Here is a 19,483-nt window from a genome sequence, read left to right on the forward strand (position 1 = left end):
GATACTAAGAACAGCTCAAGATGGAGAGCAATTTGCTGTAGTTATAGCCAACCGTTAGTAATGGACAAGGCACCTTAAGAAGAAGATTGTTTTTCTGACTTGTGTTATTTCTGATTTTATTTGTCACCTTTTTCTTATAATATCAAATTAAACTCAATAATAATGGCTAGAAGTTACTTTGGATTTTTGATATGTATTTCCAGTCCCCATTTTTTGGTATTATTTCTGTAATGTAAAAATGTTTCCAAAGTTTTTATCGAATTACTTTTGAAATAAAAAAAAATGTATAGAAACAAATAATATGGTTTTATAAAAGATTTTTTGATGAAAATTACATGTGTTTAAAAAGAGTTTTACTATGCTGAGAGAACTAAGAGAAGCCCGAAAAATGTTTTAAAAATATTTAATCTCGATAGATTTTTTGTCATCTCTTATTGCTTCTATTGTAAAACTTTTAAGCTGGTCGTATAGCCATAGTCGGCAAATACACCACAAAGCCCAAAAATGCGATATCATCGAATAAATTTCTAAACTAAATCTTGGGCTGATCATGTGACAAAAAAACAACGGTAATATTTTGAAAGAAGTTAAAAAGTGTACAGGATCCCTCTAGCACATATTTTTGGTACGCCAATGAACTGCTGTTTACAAAATTGGTGCACCAAAACAGAAATAAATAAATCAAATCACCTAACCATTTTCTCCCTGGCATTACAACAATTTCATTCGATTGAATCAGACCCGGGAAAACGAATTTTCACAGATGCTGCCGTTGGTCAATTTTGTTTTTAGTAATTGAAAAAGTATTAGGGGCGAACATCCAATTTAAAAAACTACGGTGTAATGAATCCATATAATAATTTGGTGTTTGCAATTGCATTTTGATATAGTTCTGGAAAATGTTTACAAATGAGTGTATGCGACAAAAGTTTTTTTATTTATTGTCGGAATAATACCATATAAATTAAACAATACAAATACTATTTTTACAGATGAATCGTTAGCACATTTTATTTTTTTATTTTAATGATAAAAAGAGTAACAAAACAAACTACTGAATAGACTTTTAAGCCCGACAATATCTTTTTATAAAGCGATCATAATATTGGTGCTCTTTGATTGTATTAACCCTAGAATGGTACACTGGTGTCGCCGGCGACACCGCGCAGTTTCGATTAGATGCCGTCAGAACATTCCTATAGTAGAAATCCTCAATTTAGAAGAGTGATTTCATAGTTTTAACGCCGAATATCCTCAAATTTAAATGTACACAGCGGCCCTCGAAAACTACCCGTTTTCTCAATTGCAATTTGCGTTTCCTCATAAGAAATTACAGAATATATAAAGCAGTATATTTATTTGTGCTTCTCTATAGTAGACTTGACCAGAAGTTGTCGTAAAGTGTAGCCAATTCTTGTTCACAAGTAGTAATTATGGTCATACAAAACCTGTATTCTTCCACGCAGCGATTATTACCGTCATAAAAATACCAAAAAACATGATTTTTTCAATAGTAAAAATTAAGCATAAAATTGTAATGAAATAAATTTTATTTATATGTTCCGTTTCGTTACATATTGAAATTTATAAAATAAAAATCGATATTTTAAAACATTATTTTTCAATCGTTTGGCAACGTTGAAATTAGCGAGGAAACTCCGATTTAGAATTCAGACCCAGACTAGCTGTAAAACTAGTTTTTATTATTTTTTCGCCGAAGAAATGCCCATCAAGACATAACCGATGGTTTATTTATATTGGCGTTTCTATGGGTAGTGCATGTGTTGCATTTTGTGAGTATATTTTATGTGATAAGTTTGTAAACTTATTGTTGTCAATACTGTTTTATCAATACTGTATTGTAGTATTGATAAAACGTGTTATTGATAACAAGAGTATTACAGTTTGTCGTTTTATAGTAAATCTTTAGTTATATTCTGTGATTATTGAAATACAATAGACGAAAAACTGAATTGTTCCAAGAGAAGACAGCAAAATTCTGATGTTGATTCCAAAAATGAAAAGCCGCAAAAGAGACGGAAAATGTTAACGTCCGAAGAGAAGGTAATGATACGAAACGTTTATGAAGGAATTGTCGGCAGAAAAATGGCATTAAATGTTAGCCAAGCGGTCGACTTTTGTAGCAGTTTAACAAAAGTATCCGTTAGCTGTATTTATCGTGTACTTAAAAATACATCGGAAAATAAAAAGCAAGAAAAAAGTAAAACTAGAGGTAGGAAAAGCATTGTTTTGGATGACGAGTCAAGGAGTATTATACGTCGAAAAATTCATTCATTTGGAATCATCATCAAAAATATTTGGAAAACGAGGTCCAGGAAGAAGAAGAACATCTTGGTTAAAGAACCTCAGAATCTGGTTCAGTACAACATATGTGCAGCTTTTCCGCGCTGCTGCAGATAAGATAAAGATTGCCATGATGATCGCCAACATTCGTAACGGATAGGCACATCAAGAAGAAGAAGATACAGTTGGAAAAGTTTGGCAAGATTTAAATATCCAAAAGTAAACGCGAAGCATTTATAGAAGGCTGGTCTACAGGATTAAAAGCTCCCTTTTTGAGTCGAATAAAACAGGTGATTATCATGAAGAAATGACTTCCAAAATATTTGAGCGCTGGTTTAAGAGAATCTTACCAAAATTGGAATCTGGGTATGTGGTTGTTATGGACAATGCGCCCTATCATAGCCGCAGACTAGAAGAATTACCGACGACGGCATGGCGGAAAGACGGCATTGCACGGTTAAGGAAAAGTGAATATCTTAAATATGCTGTGGATGAAACTGCAAAACATTATGATATCAAAGTTCTGCATCTACCACCTCATCATTGCGAACTTACTCCCATTGAACTTATATGGGCGCAAGTGAAAGGAGAAGTAGCACGCAATAACAAAACGTTCAAATTAAACGAAGTTAAGGAACTTTTAATTCAAGCAATCCTCCATGTAACTCCAGAGAAATGGGCTAAATGTATGGGCCACATAATTAAAGAAGAACATTTAAAAAAAAGTAACGCGCCACAACACATACCTTTGGGGTGGTGTGGAAACTGTCTTAAAATTTGTTTTAATAAAATTTCATTGTGTAACTCTTTAAGGACGGGTCACGTCAAAAGACGTTTTAGCGTAACTTCCGCGACAGCCGGGTGGCATCAGTAAGCTTTCTGCAAAATTACTTGTTTTTTATAGCTTTTTGTTTGTGGCATTCTCTATTTTTAGGAGACTGTAGGGAATAAGCCACAAAATATTTATTTATAGGTTTAATTTACTGATCTTTCGATCTCTATATAAAGAGATCGTTTTCAAATATACAAGTGATAGTAATATTTATTTTTCTATGGGTTTTTGCTTGCCGTTCGTTATATTTAGAAATAATGTTGGGAATAAGTAACAATATATTTAATTGAAATGTTTAATTTACTGTTCGATCTCTATATAAAGAGATCGTTTTTAAATATACAAATTATAGTAATATTTATTTTTCTGTGGCTTTTTGCTTGTGGCATTCCGTATTTTTAGGAAGAATGTTGGAAATAAGCCACAATACATCTATTTACATGTTTATTTTACTGACGTTTCGATCTCTATTCCAGAGACCGTGTTTAAAGTTAAGAAAAAAAAAAGAAAATAAATAATATAAGATTATATAAATCTATAATAATAAACAAATAAAATAAATATAACTATAATTGATATCTTTGAAAACGGTCTTTGGATATAGAGATGGAAATTTCAGTAAAAACCTGCAGATAAATATATTGTGGCCTATTTTGAACAATAATATTTAAACAATATAATATAATTAACGTTGAAATAAAAGTGAGTGTACGCCACTGGATTTTCATACGTCTTTCCTCACTTATCCGCCTTCAAACGATGAATCACTCTCCCAAATAGTGAAATTAGAGTTTAGAGAGGGGAGGCTTAGATTCTCAGTACCTTTACCCCTTTTAGTTTCAAATCGACTATAACCGTAACTGTTTATCGGGCGCTAATAGCTATTGTAAAATATTTATTGGTGTCACTTTCGACACCACTCTACAATTATCGTTATAATTTTGAATATAGGAGTAAATGGCTTCAACAAGCAAAGCGTTGACTCTGACACCGAGGCTGAGTTAGAAGAAATTGTGCTTGCTTATGAGGCTGGTGAGAGTGATGAAGATGTCCCTTAAATAATACAGAATCTGAATGTTTGAGTCAGGATGAAGACAAAGCGCTTAATGAAAGTGAACATTCTGATACTCTTTTAGCCGAATCAGAGGTTAGTGAAGAGGAGAGTGAAGATTCGCAGAAAGATAGCGATCCAAAAAGAAAAGTAGTAAATGGAAAAAATGGTTTTAAGTGGTATAAAACTCCGTTTTTCTCAGAGAACACTCGCAACAAATCAAAGAACATAGTGCTTCGTCCACCAGGTCCAAAGGCTCAAACTTCAGATACGCCAGAAGAGTTTCTGGCGTGGAAACTATTTTTCAGTGACTCAATGATAATCTTTATTAATCAATACACAAACCAAGAAATCTCTAAAAAATGTACTAAATTTAGTCAAACTCTAAGTTTTACAACTGTTACAAGTAAAGAAGAGATTTTGGCATTATTCGGTCTTTTATATGAGTGTTCTAAAAACTAGCTACGTACCTCGGATTTATGGTCAAAATGTCACAATGTCACAAAAACGCTTTGAGTTTTTGATTAATTGTCTTCGTTTTGAGGACAAAACAACTAGAGAGGAAAGGAAACGTGATGATAAATTGGCACCTATTAGATTTCTTTGGAATGAATTTATTAAAAATTGTGAAGCTAATTACACTCCTGGCGCATATGTGACGATTGATGAACAGTTGCTCAGTTTTCGGGGCAGATCTTCTTTTAAATTTTATATTCCAAATAAACCAGACAAATATGGAATTAAGATCGTTATGTTGTGCGACTCTAAAACTTTTTATATGTATTCTGCAATGCCATATGTGGGAAAAGAGAGACGAGATGCATCCGAAACTTTGCCCACCCAATACATTCTTCGCCTATGCAAAAATCTCTATGGCACCAATAGAAGTATCACCATGGATAATTGGTTTTTGTTCTCAGATTTTGCAGAAAAGCTTGTACAAAAAAAGGCAATGATTGGAACGTTAAGAAAAAACAAGTCTGACTTTTCTTAAAAAGAAAACAACGTTCTGTTCTTGTTCCAAGTTCTGACTTTGCTTTTGACGAAAATAAGACGTTAGTATCATTTTCTTCAAAACCAAAAAAAAATTGTTTTGTTATTGTCAACATTTCATACTTATGGAAGACACTAGCAAGCCCGAGATTGTTTTATTTTATAACTCTACAAAAGGAAGAGTAGACACTTATGATCAACTGTGTCATTTTAAATCCGTGTAAAACATACGTATGTTTTTGATTTCGTAGTATAAATTTAAAAAATGTCTGTGGTGTTGTATATGTCACCACAGTACCAATAATTACGTAGAAAAAATATCGATACCATTCTACGGAATAATCTCGCATTTCTTGTCCATTCTACGTAGGACCTCAACATTATTTACACAATCCAATTATGAAATTAAGATGCGTTTTTATCACATTTCGAAGACCAGGTGCTATTCTAAAGAAGCTTCCGAAAGTGTTTAAACCTCTACTTCGTATTATAACGTAGAGAATAGCATCTTCTGATAAAGATTTCGGTAGTAGCCGTAAATCGTGACTTTATCCTTACAAACGATGATCTTGCCTGCCTTATGCATTGTTTTACTTCAGTAGTGTGGTACTATTGGCTGCTTATGTTGGTATGGGTAGCTGTCTACTCTGTGAGTTGATTGTTGGAGAACCAAACACTTTAATATTTTGCTTTGTTTTTCTCCGTATTGATATCTGGACTCTTTCAATCATTCGCTTAGTGTCTTCCTAGTTTGCATATCAGGTGCACTTTTTTTAAATTATATTGGAAATAAAATCACCGCTTCCAGGTGATTATGCCTCATGGTAATTCGCAATTTTTTGGCTCCATATCATTGATTTTTGATTAAACTTTAACAGAATTTGCAAAAATTACTTTATTTCAGCAACTCAGCAACAATTCAGTCTATATTAGTGAACTAACATCTCATTTTCTCCTTTCACTAATCGCTCTATTAATAGCTTGAAGATCTTTAGCAAACAAGGTATGGTGAAACAGTGGTTCGACCTAGACGTTCTACCCTATTACCCATTCTCCTGTTATTTCAGTATCTCATCTTTGGGGTACGGAGAGTCAGAATATACGTATAATCTGTTCTTATACCTTTATTCTTGACACTCTATTTACAATTTATAATTAATAATTTGTATAGTACTTAATTGAACATTTAACACAATTTACTTGAACCGTTTGGTGATATTGTCTATGCGTAACAGAGATTACGTCAGTTTTATTACGAGTATCGACCAACTAAGAAACATTACTATTATTGAGTGAGTGAAGTATGTTTATACAAAGTTGCTGACTCTACAAGGTTGACTTAAAATATAATGGAATGTTATCAAATAAGACAAGCATTATATTTGATAGATCTGCCCTAGTTTTATATTGAAAACAAATATTTATTGCGATATAATATTTTAATACTTTTAATATTTTTAGGTTAGTGTATTTATCTCATTTACTTTTTTACTATTTTAATAGTACAAAGGTACCTACTACCTAAATTTGTATGTAAATCAGATTAAACATGCTTAATAATTTAGATGAGAGCGTATCAAGACATCGTAATGCATCTATTAAAGCCTGTATAGAACAAACTCATTATTAAGAAAGTATTGTTCATTTCTAAATGCATTAGTGTTACAAATAAATAACCTACTATTAATTTTTCATTTGTATACGCAGTTGTTGCATTGGCGGTTTTTTTTTTGGTCAAAATAAAGAACTGTTTCCCATATTTACATTTAAACATTTAACCTTTAAATAACGACGTGGTGTCCTAACTTGTGGTAGCACTTTCGTATTGACTATCATGCTCTCTAACTGTTTGATCTTCTCTTCTACCTTATTAAATGTTCTAAAAATTTCTTCAAATTTCTTATTGTTCTGACTACATACGTCGTCAAATCTTCTAGAAACATTTTCGAATTTCCCGTCGCTTTGGCTAGCTGCTTCTTTAATAATTTGAGACGTTTCATCGAATCTTTCATCATAGTTTCTTCAATCATTTGAGAAACATTTTCGAATTTTTCGACGTTTTTTCTAGAAGATATTTCGATTGTCGTTAAAACTGCTTCTTCTGCTAATTAAAAAAGGGAATGTTTCTGGGTCATCTCCATTCTTGTTTAGAAAATCCTTTAGTCGTTCCTGAAGGACCTTCTTGGACCCGCTGCAGTCTTCATCCCGTTCTTCTAATTGTTCACGTAACTGTTTTACTGATAATTCTGCAAGCCGCATTTGGTCGGGCATATACGTACTTTTTAAATGTTTTTGTTTCTTACAAAGATCACTACCTAACTACACGGATGTTCCCGATAAACAAAACTTTTTAAAAGTTTAAAAGTCTTTTTCAAAAGTCACTGATAAATTAATTTTTAAATAAATTAATTACCTCACACCGTGACACTAACTGTAGAGGGTTTAAAAAAAACGAGCTGTTCTAATTTATGTAAATATGTTTATTTATAAGTTTACAGTAAGGTAATATCTCATCAAATAACTAACCAATATCAGCGCTGCTTATATATACAAGTTATTATGTACTAGAATAACCAGGAATAGTCCACCTCCATTTTGCTTGCATGAGCGTCTCGGATCTGTCCGCCGGTCGATTATGAACATTCTGGAATAGAGATCATCTCGAGATGCAACTGTTACGTCGAGCACGTCGAAATAAGCTCGTTCGTTACAGTAGAGTTCGTTACGGTAGTGCTAGAGATAGGGCAAGCAAAATAAACCGGAACGTTTGCGAACGGCCACTGAGGGTTTATTTGGAGAACTTTGTCGTGGATAAGTGAATGGCAAGGGGACTGGAATGGGGTAACTGTCAAAAAGTAAAACAAAAGGGATACTTACATGAGTCTCCTGGACAAACGAAACACAAGAAGGTTCTCAAGCTATTTAAAATAAGGACGCCGTTTAGAAGAATCTTCCTGCTGGATGAAAGAAAAGGCTCTTCCTTTCTAAAAAATACATAAGGGGGTTAAACACTTTTTAAAAGAAATAAACAAAATGGTTTAAGGAAAAAAACTAAATATTTATTGTTGTCTTACCACAAACAATTACAAATATAAATAGTACAAAAAATACTGTATACCTAAATAGTTACAACAATAAATACAAAATAACAAAAAAACAAACTTACTATGTTACTATGGGTTTACAAACTCTTGAAGTTGGAGATACTATAAGAACTTACAATTGTTAATGGGCGACAATTTGTATCGGAAAAAATTAGAAATGAAAAATAGGTTTTTAAATGAAACTATGCATAGAGGTCAACCCTTATTAAAAAACAAAAACAAAACAAGTTCTAAATTATGATTAGGTATGTACCAAATGTCAAAAAATAAAACTAGCTGTCAGATGTCAATATTAAATTTTACAACTTGAGAAAAATTAATATGACAACTAGGCCACACCCTAAAATTTATAATTTTAATTATTACAATTTCTCAACCTGTTATGAAAACAATTATTAAACAAAACAGATTAAAATTTATGTGGTTATAATTGACAAATGTTATAATGTTACAAATGAAAAACTATTTATTTTTACATGAAAAAGTTTAACTATAAAATGGTACCTGGTATTTCACTAAATGTTAATTTCTTTCTTTTGAAATTTCTGGGGTTAGAACTAAATTTGCATTCTCTGCCACACAAACAAATACATCTCCAAACTGCGAAATAGCCGGGGATGACAATTAGGGACAAACAAAACGAGGATGTAAGCTGCTGGGCAAAATGGAAACATGTGGTTAACCATCAAAGTTGTTGTAAACGCCGTTTTACAAATATCTTAGTTAAGAGATGGCATAGAAAATATAACACAGTGATTACTCGTTCAAAATTGACACATTACATTGAGTATAACTCACTTTTATTAACAAATTTGCCGGCTTCTTAACGCTGACACTTGCCGCGTGTTGTCTCAACGAAGATTCTCCCCAACCTCTAACTGTAACTACACATTTAACGGCTACTTCTGTCACTTTATTTCTGTCGCTTAAATAACTGAAATAAACTGTCACTTTATTTCCATGACGAAAACGAAAAACAAATAAACATTAAGAATTTGAAGAAAAATTCAGACTCCAATAAAACTAAATGCTCTTAACAGCGTCCGGCCTTACGAAGAGTAAGTAATTTTTTAAAATCATTCGCTCAAATAGGTATAAACAAAACATATACGGTTAAATTCCTATTTATTTGACGCGAATAATATCCTAAAGTGGCTCTCGATCAAAGAATACCGAAGAAATACCCATCTGTGATATATAAACAAACTTTAAAATGTGTTTATTATCAACTCCAGTGATGCAAAAAGATTGAAAATACTTTTTCGGTGTTTTGACATATATAAGGTGATTTAAATGCTACAATATTATCTATTTTAATTCTCATTTAATTCCCATCTTAGAAACTAGGATGTTAAATTCTATAATATTTATTATATAATTTAATTCTGAATTACATACTCAAGATAAATAACTATGATCTCAGTTTTTATACTGGTTTCTTCTGTCATCTTCAAGCCATCTGGTCTTGCCGTGATGTATCTCTGCTTGTGAAGCTGGGCTCCGGTTCTTCGTTTTGAGTTGTATATATTTCGGAAACACTTTATTTTGCAAAAGCATGTTTAAAAATCAGATATTTTGTGTCACAAGTCTACGTTTCAAATATAATGGATTATATTGGATTGGATAATGGATGGATTATATAATTGAAAACAATATGGTCAAAAATCCGGTACTGACTTTTTTTAAATAAGTGATGTATTCGACGATTACTTGATAGAAATTCATTTTATCTAACAATAAAACACTCAAAACTTTTATTTTTAACACTTTCAATATTAGAAAAACAGACTCTACTTACGCCCTTCACCTTTGTTTCGTATAAAACTTAGGAGGTCGCTGGTTAAATGATATTAGATAAATAATTATAAAGTAAAAATGCGATATTTTGTTTGTAATAAATTAGCGAAAAATAGTAAATACAACTGTCAATAAATTAAGAAATTAACTGGTCTTACTCATTATTGTTGTCTGTACAAAGAATATAGACTTACCCTTTGAAATATTGATGTATTCGCAACAGGCTGAAGATTGGGTAGCGGTGAATCACGACTTTCACGACGCCCGGGACTCCGGCCGGGGCTAATAGAGCCAAAAAACTTGGTGTGTTTGGTTCGCTGTATTGGGATGAAGTGTTGTCTTGAAATCTTCAGAAACCACCCTCTGACCACGCTTCGGGGTGGTCGGTAGCAAGAGGGTAAACCCATAAATCACTCTATTGTATTGCGATTTTGAGTGGCGATACTTTAAGTTAATTGTGACCGTACACTTCTGTGTATTGGCGACACAAAAGAAGTCAAATTCTCCGTACTTAAAACATAATAGATGAGATAGCCAGTTTAACAATTTTACAGGAAGCAATATATTTTACCAAAGTCGTTAGAATACATCATTGAATTAGATCACATTACAGTACCGTAACAGAAAAATATTAATAGTAAAAATATAAAAATAAATAGTATATACTTTCCCAAACAACCTTCTAGGCCATAATCATTCTCTTAATGACGAATTTCAAATTCTTCACATTTAAAATAAAGGTCTTAAGCTATCTGCATTCGAATTATAAAGAATTAGAATTAGAGACATAATCCTGAATGATCAACTTGAGACAAACAGTTCTTCCCTCCTCAATTTATTAAGTTAAAGACTAAAAAGTGTAAACACATACCAAAAATAGATCACTTGAGAAAGGCACTTTGGCCGAAACAGTTGTAATGATAATAATTTAAAATAAAATTTGTGGAAGTGTTGAAAACAAAAGTTTTCAGTGATTTATTGTTAGATAGGAATGAATTTCCATCAACTAACGGTCGAATCCATCACTTAACCTTCTGTTTCTTCTAAAATCTGTATCCAAGTATACAAGATCTACCTGTTTCACTTACTGACAATATAACTAACCGTTTCAAGCAAATTATTTTAAATTCTAATATTATTTCCATATTTTTAATATCATTTTATACAAGTTATGCGATACTACCATTTATAATAAATACTTTAAAACTCATAATTGGAGATACTAGTAAATTTTAAATAAATCATTTTACTCCGACGGATAATTATTTACATTTGCTGTATTTTTAGCTTGAAATCAAATATGACATATCAGTCGGTCAATCTCTATACGTATTTATTTTAAACTCAATTACTTTCATGATTTTAAACAGAGTTCCTGCATTTAACTTGCTATGTATGTTTGTTTTATTATAAATGTAAAATATGAGCTACAAAAATAAAATATAGAGTCTATCGTTATAGATTTGTCTAGTAAAATAAAATTTACATTTTAGAAATTAAATTTAATCTGTATGTCACGAATATAACTAATAAATCACATTTCTTTCTTAGAACATTTTTTAACCTTCCCAGGTCCGGGTGATTTTCAAAACGGCACCTGATACAAGGTGGCGTGTGGCGTGAATGCTATCCCCAACAGCTTTCTTAATTTTTACACTCAAAATTTTCGTCGGAAGGAAACTATTCGACGTTCTCAAGTAAGAACATCGTAACTCTATAATCACAACTTCTCAGAAAATGAGTTTAAAGTTTTTTAGTTTTTATATTGATACAAACTAAGTTTTTATTGATTTAAACATATATTTTTGGCTAGAACTAAAAGACGATTCGTGGCTATATGTCTATTAATTATGAAATTGAAAAAATACTTAAATATTTGTAAATTTTGACTTAAAAAAAACATATAATGAAAGTATTGACTTATTTTGAAGTAGCTAATGTCTTATCAAGAGATACAATATACCAATTTCTCTTTAAGTTTAAGTGATATCGTATGTGAAGATACCATGCAACTGCTTGCTATTTCTAGAGTCAGTAACACTGTATCTAAAGATACACAAAAGGAAACAAAGATAAATTCGGCAATGGGTATTCATTACTTTGATTTCAAGGTAAAAAAAACAATGGTTTAAAAACACAAAATTTTTTTTCTGGAAAAGAAATGTGTACATAACAATGTAAAGATATACGTGATCAGTTTTCTTCATCATCTACATCTTTTTGGATAAGTGTTTGATAGGGAAGATTTTTATAAAAGTTGTGATACATTTCAGGAGCTCTGTTCTTGCACAGGTATTGCAAGTAATCATATTTTTTTTAATGGGAATGAAGTTTTTATGAGCCTTGACTAAATTTTTAGGTGTACATATTAAAAGCTTCTTTATTCTTGTATTACTTCTCTTGTTTAAGTCTAAAATACATTTTTCATTTTCATATATAAAGTCATATTTTATTTTTATTTTCATCGGTTCTTCACTAGAGATTTCTATTTCCCTTGCACCATACCATCTAATGCAGTTTCACTTTCATTGGTCTTCCAATTTTGTCGTACGGCCGTAACGTCCTCCTGGTTTTCAGGGGTTTCTGGACGATCTACGACCGCCGCTCTCGAAAAGGATCTCAAGTTTCGAGAGTCCATCTTCGTTTCGTGGAGTTAATTCGGGATTCCGGCCTTTACGTGTGAGAAGCTCCGCCGAGCCTATGTGGTAGGTGAGGGGACACCGGCAATCAGAATTCTCTAACAGTTCGAGCTTTCTTACAGACAGTATTTTTACAATGACTTAATATTTGTGTTAGAATTTTGACGCGTGGTGTATGTCTCAATTCCAAAGAGATGCCGGCCTTCTCACTTCGTGTAGCCGCGTTCCCTCTTCTCGAGAGAAGCGCGAGAATACCGGTCGTATCGACTCATATTACTGCCCGTCGCTTCGTGTCACTACATTTCGCTAACAGTATTTCCTATAGTTACTATTTGCATAAGGTTTTGCGACGAAGCGCTATCGCAGCTCGACCCTGATCAAAAAAGCAATTACAAGTCCTCGTCGGGGCTTTTATTCGCTCTTTACCGTGACAGGTCCCAAAGAACGCTGTGGTCAGTTCGACACAATTTAAAATAGTTCTAAGACCAATGTCTTTTCTATTTCAAAAGTCGTGTTCTACTGCCAGGAAGCTTTCGTAGTCGATACGCCGGTTCTCGTGCCCTTGTTGATTTAACTTCTAAGTTGGATGAAGTCTTCTTGGATTCGACGTCTTCGACGATAGTAGGATATTGGTTAAATAATAAAACTCAAAGTAGCGTGGTAGCACACCAGGCCAATAAGATCTAGCGGGGCTAGTAGTATATGACAAATGGATCCCGATCAGAAGATGTGCTGCTCTTTTATACACATTGTGTTTGAGAATTTTCAGCAATCTTCCGCCGAGAGGCCAATGACAGCGTAGTTAATAACGAGCGCTGTGATTGGCCGGCCAAAGTAACAATCTTTGTCGTGATTGGTTACCTTGGCGACAATTTTTATTATTCATTACTAACTGATTAAAATCATAAATAATATCTTGGTTAACTTCTATTACGGTATAAGGTTATCCAGTGACCTTTTCCATCTTAATAAGCATAATCCATTGGTCAGGAGTATATACGACTTTCCTTTTTTTTGTCACTCTATTAATGCGTGTACACTGTCTCTCTCATTTTGGGTATGCCCCTTTTCTAAAAAACGGTAGATTATAGAAACTTTATATTTTTCCGCAGCATATACATATATTGCATAAACAAAACGATTTTGATTTTGTCCGGTGCAATTGTCTATTTAGAATAAAAAGATATTAACTCCATCTTGAATTTTGTGTTTTATATAGTCCAGTACAACACGTTCAATTTCGTTCGCTCCCCGCTTTGCAATTGTTTTATGCCAGATGTAACAATGAATTCTATTATTATTTATGTCAAATAGGGTTAAATTGTAGGTGCTATATTTTAATTTTTAATAACAAATACTGATATCTTTGTAGGGGGTTACTAAAATCTTCTATAAATCGTAAGAAGTCACGTTGAATGATTTGTCCTCTTCTGCATGCTGCTTGTCGTTGTCTTTTAATTTTCATACAGCTTCTTTATTTTCTTTTTTTTTTTCGTTCCGTCTCTATTTCGTTCTGCTTTGTTAATATCTGCCAATAAAAATTTGTATCATATGTCACATTGATCTTTTTTAGGTAAAAAGACTCCTATGTTAAAGTCATGTTCAATAACAAATCTATACTGTCTGCAAGTGGCAATAGGAATTTTTTAAACTTTGACTTAGCCAATGTACAATCTATACATTTGGGGCTAAATACTGGATATCAACTTGTGGGTATTGACTTTTGAGTTCTTGCGAGTAAAGTGGGACTCTATGTGGGACAGTTGTGGGCAGAGACTCTATGCGTTCTCTTATAAATTTTCTATTTCTTTCTACTTTGGGATCTTTACCAGTAAATTTGCCTCTATTATCTCGACTTACTATTCCAAATTTATTATTTTTCAAGTTTGACTATGACAGTTCGTACCCAAATGTCTAATGTCAAGGGTTATGAAAACAAATTGTTTGAAAAATTTAAACCTCGATTCTCCAACTGTTAAAAAATATTTCATTGTAAACTGACGCCGAGAATTTGTATTTCTGATAGGCTCTACTTGTTTTTGTTCTTTCGTTACATGTTTTGCTAAAAAGTCTATATGCCTGTTGTAATTACCCAACGCCCAAAATTTTTGAAAAATAGTACTTCTTTGATCTTTCAAACTTTTTGTGTAGCATTTCATTCTGCATTTTTCTTTTCACAACTCACTTTTATTATTCCAGGTTTTAATGTTTTCTTTGTAGAGTACGAGACATATCTTGTTCTGAATTTCTTTTATTTTTTGCTTCTTGAACTTTTCAGTTCTGTGGTTGTCTGTATTTTTTTCTACCAGGGGGTCTTTGCTATACCATTTGGGACTTATCCATCTTATTCACACTTTCCAAAATCTCTGGTAGACCCGCATTTAAAGACAAACTGTTATTTTCCTTTTCAATTGTGTTTCCTCGTATTTGTTTAATAAGAAGAAGCTACTATAAAAATACGCAACCAGCAGCAATAGCTAGCTTTATTTGATATACTTAAGCAAATGTATAAGTATGCATTAGGTTACATAAACTATACTTTTTAGAAACCTACCTTCAATATGGTATTAACACTGACAGGCACAATCTCACATATTTCCATATGTATTTTTGGTGTTCTGCAAACCAATCAAACTATCAATTGAGATTACAATCAATGAACACACCCAAAAACTTTGTAGAGTGGAAGATAACATATTATTTCTATCATGAATGTTTAAGATATAGTCATAGGTAGATGAGTTGTATGAATGAAAATAAATAATTTCCGTCCTGTCAATGTTTAATATTAGTCTGTTGGTATTACACCAGCGTATAAAGCAGTCAACAACAGTCTTCATTGTCATTTTTATTTCCTCGAGTGCACGTGCAGAGACTATTAACGAGCTATCATCAGCAAACATTGATATTATAAGTGCCCTTATGTGATCTGGTAGGTCGTTAATAAAAATTAGGAATAAACCTCATCAAAAACTGTAGAAGAAATCCCTGCTTTAAACATCAACATATTTTTGTCTGACATATCCATGGAACTGATGGGTTTTTTATGTTTTTTCGATACTTTATTGACTTGCAAATTTACACTAAGTGAAAATACTTTATGGTCACTGAAGTGTCCCTCGAAAACATTTGATTTATAAAGATGTGGTTCGATATTTGTCAATATGTAGTCCAATTTTGTAGATGATGTTTTACCCACTTTATCTACGAAAACTCTTGTGAAACCTCAGACGTGTCTCTCAGATTATAACTTATTAAAAACTCGTTAAAAGATTTTTTATTACTAGACATGACACAATAATCAATGTTTAGATCCTCACAAATATAAATCTCATGATATAATTTACTGCATAGCTCCAGTAGGATATTATGTAATTTACACAGAATATTCCGAACTTCTCCTGATAGCGAACGATAAAACTAATAATACAAATTTTTCTATTGGCTATAAACAGAAAAATCGCACACCATTTCTTCACTAAAGTTAGAGACATTTAATGTTTTGAATATAATATCAGCTCTTATGTAGATGATGGATCCTCTATGGATATGGTACTTCGACAAAACTAAGCGGCGATGTTGTATCCATTCAGGGTCATAAATTTAATAATTTCTTCAGTACACCAATGTTCTAATAGACAAATTATATGAGGTGTTTCTTGCAATGTTAAGACTTCAAGTTTAAGTAACCTATTTGTCAAAGATTAAGCATTTAGTTGCAATATTTTTAATCAACTGTCTGGTGATGATAAAAGTAACGTTTCTCTTGGATTTGCTGGACTAAAAAGAGTCTGGTCTATCTTCTCCAGTTGACAGATCTCTATTGTGATGGTCTCGATCTAAAAATCTTGTTCCTAACCTAAAGTTAAATCGGTTAATGCCAATTTTTTTTCGGCCAAAAAGCAGGATTGTAAATTTCTTCGCTTAAGTCAGGTAGTACACCTATCATAAAACATTGATTATCCCTTTTTTTATGGTCAGTTGGTAACAATTTTACTTGTATATCCTCACAGTTTGTCTTAGTTATTATGAAACTCTTGATGTGGTCGGCATTTACACTATCCGGAACTTTTGAGATGAATAGACACAATTTTTTTCCTGCTAAATGAGCACGCTGTAAATTTTGCTCTAAAAACGATAACAAGACAAATATTTTATGTTTTATATGTCATAAACATATTTGTAAAACCCATTCTTTTTATTACTGCCCCAGTTGTAAACTTAAATAAATTTTGTAGGTATTTGTTCTTAGGGTTTTCTGGGATAGAAAAAAAATGCCTTTTATTTTTGTTATTAAGGTTTAATTTACATTAGCAACATAATTTTTGTTTAATTAACTATAATTTTTTGTTAATAAAATTTTGTTTAGCACCATTAGCTTATTTTATTTCGATTAAGGACCGTAAACCATAGTTGGGTCATATTGACCCGAACAGTACATTTGCATAGTTGACTCGAACGGTATAGCAGGGTTAATGTTCCATACACTGTAAGGTCTGAGTCGAGTAACTTTTTAGCAAACTTTTAAATAAGTAAAAAAATTATGTGTCGTGATCATGCATCCAGGACCCAAACATGAAACTAAATCCAGTACCACCTCTTGCCTTGATCCTTTTCTGGTGCATTGCACGTTTTTGCAATAGAAAGTTTCCAAGTAATCAAGAATCCAAATTTTTATGCCATAATTGGCAGGCTTACTTTTGATGTAGACCTCGAAAGGGTATCTACCACTAAACGGTATCAGGAATTATTATAAAAGATTATAGAAGATTTTCTAAGAAAAAATGGTCGTAAATCGGGGCTGTCAGCTGTTTAAAATGCGAGGTATCAAATATAAAGTAAAGTAGGATAGCGCGCATTAAAAAAGGTGATGCACCAAAGGTACCAGTTTCCATTAACAACTGTCCTATAACATATAACTTATAACAATTTCATTATAACTATTTTTGTCGAATAGTTGAAAATAGCAGAGATATTGAGTAAAACGGGTTCTCCTTTAAACTCAAGATAGCGTCAATGCAACGGTGAGAACATTTGGAGTAGCTAGAAATGCAAGTTCAAATGACATCTCGAATGTACTAAAGATATTTGAATTAAATTGATGTTAGATCGCCGTCTTTGAAGAGTTGTAGCTCCATTAGAAAAAAAATTTTAATCGGCATTAAAAACAAGTTCTAGGACATGTAGATTTCATGTGAAGTGCGTTCGTTGTTTGTGGTTCGTAATAGTATTTCATGTAGTATTACAAATATATAACCTATACGAATATATCCAGAGCGATATAAATTTTAATAGGTAATAGCGACCTCAGTTTGATGTGGTTGTTATAGAAACAAAACAATCAGATTGAAACAGTTCATTAAATGTACATACTACTGATAAATTCGAAATACCCGATACATGAAACTTTGCCAAATTACTTTAACTATGTTAAAACCGTTCTCTTTCGTCCAATTAATGGCTTCCAATTTCTAAATACCAAACCTGGTGAAAATTTATTTAGTTAAATCTTGTTTAATTATGCAGTAGCAGAATAAAGTGGATTTCAGTATTTTCTAGAATACGAAAATATATTATTAAATGAATGGATATACAAAAAATGGATATAAAAGTAAAGTATTTTTGAAGTGTGTAAATTATTTAATTTCTAGCTGATCGCTCTCGGTTTGCAAAGTCATACTGTTCAAAGTATATAAACAAAAAATAGTCGAATATAATCAGCAATTAAAGATTTAAAAAAAGTCTGCTTACTGTGATTTTATTACTAATTCCAATTTCTAAGGAAACTACACAAGATCCAGTTCGATACAACCTGATGTACCTCCAGACGAAATGAATCAATTTTTTACTGCAATTGCAGAGAATATAATTACATCTCTTCCCAATATTAACGTCTATGTCCTCGTCAATTATAGAAATTATCCTTCTCCGAGCAAGTCCTTTTTTTTTCGTCCCATTCTGGAAGAAGAGGTCTCTCAAATAATAAAGTCTCTTAGTAATTCTAATTGTAGGGACGTTCACGAAATTAATAGCAAAATTTTAAAAGAATCTTACCAAATAGTTTTAACACCTTTCACTCATCTTATTAATTTAATTCTATCGACTGGAGTATTTCTAGAAGTATTAAAATACTCAAAAGTTTTACCAATTTACAAAAAAGGTGATTCCTCAAAAACTTACAATTACAGACCCATAAGCATTGTTTCTACTTTTGGGAAAGTGATTGAAAAGCTTATCAAACAACAATTTTATTCCTATTTTGAGTCAAATAATTACTTTAGCAACTCACAATATGGATTCAGAAGTGCTTATTCTACTACGAATGCGGTATTTCAATGGGCTTGAACGCGGCAATCGCATAGCAATTTCTCTTTGCGACTTGTCGAAGGCTTTTGATTACGCTTCACACGACATTTTGCTTCACAAATTAAATTACTATGGAATCAGAGGTATCTCTCTTAAGCTTAAAACTTCTTATCTATGTGGCAGACACCAGGCGGTAGTGTCTAAAGGTCATCTCTCCGATTTTCTATCCGTAAAACATGGAGTCCCACAAGGTTCGGTCTTAGAACCTCTTTTGTTTATTATTTATCGATAACGATCTGCCTAAATTCATATCTCCGTACAAAACCATACAATTCGCAGATGATACGACATACGTTATATCGGGAAAAAATAATGATGATTTAAAAGTTTCTACTAAATCTAGCTCATGGTTTGCTGTAAACAAACTAAAACTTAACTCTGATAAAACGCAAAATTT

The 19,483-nt window shown here is 32.3% G+C and overlaps 1 protein-coding gene across 1 annotated transcript in view; it reads left to right on the forward strand.

The window, feature by feature from the left end:
• The window catches only part of LOC140437699 (protein amalgam-like), an 889,271-nt gene that overhangs the window by 11,491 nt on the left and 858,297 nt on the right, over positions 1–19,483 (forward strand). The window contains exon 2 of the mRNA XM_072527401.1: positions 4,224–4,593. Within this exon, the coding sequence (XP_072383502.1) occupies positions 4,224–4,593 (370 nt within the window). The remainder of the gene's footprint in view (positions 1–4,223; positions 4,594–19,483) is intronic.

The sequence above is a fragment of the Diabrotica undecimpunctata genome, chromosome 1 (genome assembly GCF_040954645.1).
Source record: "Diabrotica undecimpunctata isolate CICGRU chromosome 1, icDiaUnde3, whole genome shotgun sequence".
Taxonomy (NCBI): domain Eukaryota; kingdom Metazoa; phylum Arthropoda; class Insecta; order Coleoptera; family Chrysomelidae; genus Diabrotica; species Diabrotica undecimpunctata.